This window comes from Monoraphidium neglectum, assembly GCF_000611645.1.
Source record: "Monoraphidium neglectum strain SAG 48.87 unplaced genomic scaffold scaffold00462, whole genome shotgun sequence".
NCBI lineage: Eukaryota > Viridiplantae > Chlorophyta > Chlorophyceae > Sphaeropleales > Selenastraceae > Monoraphidium > Monoraphidium neglectum.
In genome coordinates this window covers 638-3,676 of record NW_014013166.1, presented here as the reverse complement: position 1 = coordinate 3,676, position 3,039 = coordinate 638, and the positions used below count along the sequence as shown (strand labels likewise).

The 3,039-nt window shown below is 68.2% G+C and overlaps 2 protein-coding genes across 2 annotated transcripts in view; one reads left to right on the top strand and one right to left on the bottom strand.

Moving 5' to 3' along the window:
* Positions 1 to 1,598, bottom strand: part of MNEG_3616 (hypothetical protein) — a gene marked incomplete at both ends in the record, with an annotated part of 8,170 nt that extends 6,572 nt beyond the window's left edge. Inside the window, one exon of the mRNA XM_014047904.1 lies at positions 146 to 1,598. Coding sequence (XP_013903358.1) covers positions 146 to 1,598 — 1,453 coding nt within the window. The remainder of the gene's footprint in view (positions 1 to 145) is intronic.
* Positions 1,599 to 2,175: 577 nt separating this feature from the next.
* MNEG_3615 (hypothetical protein) lies at positions 2,176 to 2,577 on the top strand (the record flags this gene model as incomplete). Its single annotated transcript, XM_014047903.1, has 1 exon — positions 2,176 to 2,577. A coding segment is annotated over one exon (402 nt), but the record flags the coding sequence as incomplete, so codon positions are not given.
* Positions 2,578 to 3,039: the final 462 nt, after the last annotated feature.

The following is a 3,039-nucleotide window of genomic DNA, read 5'->3' as shown; positions in this document are numbered from 1 at the left end:
GGGGGCCCCCCGCCGCTGCTGTTGCTGGCATTTGAGGTTGCGGCTGCCGCAGCTCGCATCAGCATCTGCTCCTCAATCACCCGATGGCTGAACGCAGGCGAGCTGCCCGGCGGAGATGCAGCCGGGCCCCCCACGCCGCTGCCGCCGCCGCCGCCCGAGCTCCGGCGTGGGACTGCCACGCTGCCAGAGGGCGGGGCGCCGCCGAGCTTGAAGTTGAAGGGCGGCGCGTCCGCTGACAGCGAGCGGAGGGGGCCGCCAGACAACGCCGACTGCAGGCCGGCGGCCGCGCCTGCGGCGGCGGCGCTCGGGCCGTTGGCCGCGAGTGCCAGGGCGAGCTTGCTCAGCACTGTCGGCGCGGGCGCCTCGGCGATGGCGTGCGCCGCGGCGGCGCCGAGCGCGAGTGTGTGCGCGGTCGTGTTGCGGACGGCCACCTGAGGCGGCACCAGCGACGGCGGCACCAGCGGCAGGGGGGTGCCCCCGGCGGGTTGGGCCTTGAGGCCTGCAAGGGTTGCGGCCCCGCTGGTAGGCTCGTGCGTCGAGCCGCTGAGCGCAGCCATGTTGACCGCCTGGCTGGATGGCAGCAGGAGTGGGGACAGAGACCCGCTGGCCTTGGCGGTCAGCATGCTGCTTGGGTTGGGCGGCGGCCCGGACGGCGCGGGCGCAACGGGCACGTGGCCTCCCGCCTGCATGCTGCCGGCCGGCCGCGGCTTACGCGCCTCCTGCTCCTGCTCCTGCCGCCTGAGGTTCTTATTCTGCTGCTGCTGCTGCTGCTGCTGCTGCTGCTGCTGCTGCTGCTGCTGCTGCTGCTGCTGCGACTGCTGCTGCGACTGCTGCTGCGACTGCTGCTGCGGCTGCCGCGAAGCCGGCTGCTGCTTTGGCACTTTGCTGTCGCTGCCGCTCACGGCCGAAGCCGCAGTGGGCTCAGCATTTGTGGCACTAACACGCTGCTGCTGCTGCTGCTGCTGCTGCTGCTGCTGCTGCTGCTGCTGCTGCTGCTGCTGCCCTTTCTGCTTGTCATCCCTTTGCTGCTGCTGCTGCTGCTGCTGCTGCTGCGCCTGCGCTTGTGCTTGCGTCTGCGACGCTCGCGGCTGCGCCTGCAGCTGGGACTGCACCTGCGCAGCGCCGCCGTCCGACCGCCGCCCGGACTGCTGGTGCTTGGTGTCTGGATGGTGCGCTTGGGGCCCCGCGGCAGCCGCGTGGGCTCCGGCGGCCAACCCATTGGCAGTGCCGCTGTGAACAAGCGTTTCGCTGGCCGAGACGTACACAAGCTTGCCGTCCGCGCGCTTCACCACCATGCGGCTGGCGGGCACTGGCTCCGCCTTGTTTGAGGCAACGCCGCCGCCGCCGCCGCCGGACCCCGCGCCGCCACCGCTATTGCTGGCGCTGATGCCCGCAGCACGAGAAGCCTGGGCCCGCGCCCCGGGCTCCCCTTGAAGCTGACCCTGCTGCTGCTGCGGGGGTGGCTGCGACTGCTGCGGGGCCTGCTTCTGAGGCACCGGGTGTGCTGACGGCTTGGCGCTCAACCCCCGGCCCGGCAGGGGTTCGCCGGCCTGTGCCTTGGCGCCACCGATCGCCTGGGGCTTGAGCTTGACTTGCATAGTCGTCTTATGCTGGACTTGCTGGTCTCGCCTCCCTTCGTCGCGAGCACCCTGCTGAAGGGAGTCCGAAGCCAAAGACACGACCACGGAGATGGAGGTGAGGGCTTCACCAGGCGCATATAAGGCAATAAAAAAGTAACAGCCCAACGCTCCTCGTACGTAGTATGCGCACTGGGTACATGCAGGCACCAAAACAGACCCAAGATCTGCGGGGCGCACCTGAGAAGAAAGGGGTCCAGAAGGACTCATGGCAGGCGTGCGTGGTATGTCTTGAGCCCACTCCTGCCGCAGTTCCGGGCAAGGGCGCTGTTCGCGCCAACTTCGTTGTCTATCTGGATCACTGCGAGAGCGTAAGCAACCTCAACGACACATTATACAATCGGATTCTCATCAATATTGAAATCTTTTGTGCTGAGCCATGTTGTGGCCCTTGTTGTGCGTCGTCACTAGTAGAGAACCACCGCCCTAACAAACCGCCGTGTGCCATTTCTATAGCTTCGCCAGTTTGGATCGTGAAGAGAGTTTTCAAATTTCCAGTGCTCGCCACCTCCGCCACCAGCCTTTGGCCGTGCCCGCCATGGCGCACGTCATGCTGACACTGACTGTCGAGGAATCCGAGGACTCCACGCCATTCGTTCGCGTCGCCTTCCGCCCAGCAGCGGCTGAATTGCCGGCCGCGCCAGGAAAATCTGCAGTCGATGAGCGGCCGCGCCTCAACACCACAGTGACCCACACGGCCATACGCCCGGCGGGCCCAGAGGCAGCACCCTCGGCCAGCCCTGCCACAGGCGGGGCGCTCGCCGCCGCCGCGCGGGCTGCAAGGGCCGCCGCAGGCGCCCTCAGCCGCTCCCTGTACGGCGCGCTGGCAGGGCAGGCCAGCCTGGTTGTGGGCGCCGACCCCACACTCGGGCGGCTGCACGGCAAGACGGTCCTCGTCGTGTGCGGCCGCCTGAGCCCGATCACGCAGGCGGCGGTCCAGGTGCGCACATCACACACAATGACGTTTGCAGCCTGCCCTCCTGCCGATACAGCCTGAATTGCATCCTTAGCCCAGCAAGCCACCTCAAAACCACTCACAGGCCTTGGTGACGCATGGCGCGCGGCGCGTCGTGCTGGCCACCCGCGACGTCACGGCCGGTGAGGCGCGGGTGCACGCAGTGGTTCGATTGAGCCAGGCCGGCCGCGCACGCGCGAGAGAAGCACTCGCTCAGCCTGGGGTCGGCGCACCAGACCGCCACCACACGCAACAGGGCCCAGGTGCCCGGGATCAGCGGGGGCCGCAGGCCGCCTGGGCCAGACAGCCGCAGCACGCCGCCCACGCGGGCTCGACCAGCCGGGGACAACTCGCACCTGGGTGGAGAGCTTGTGGATCGGAACCCCCCCTCCAAATGCTCGCAAAGAAATCTCGCATTCAACACTTCACCCCCCGTCTGCCTACAGG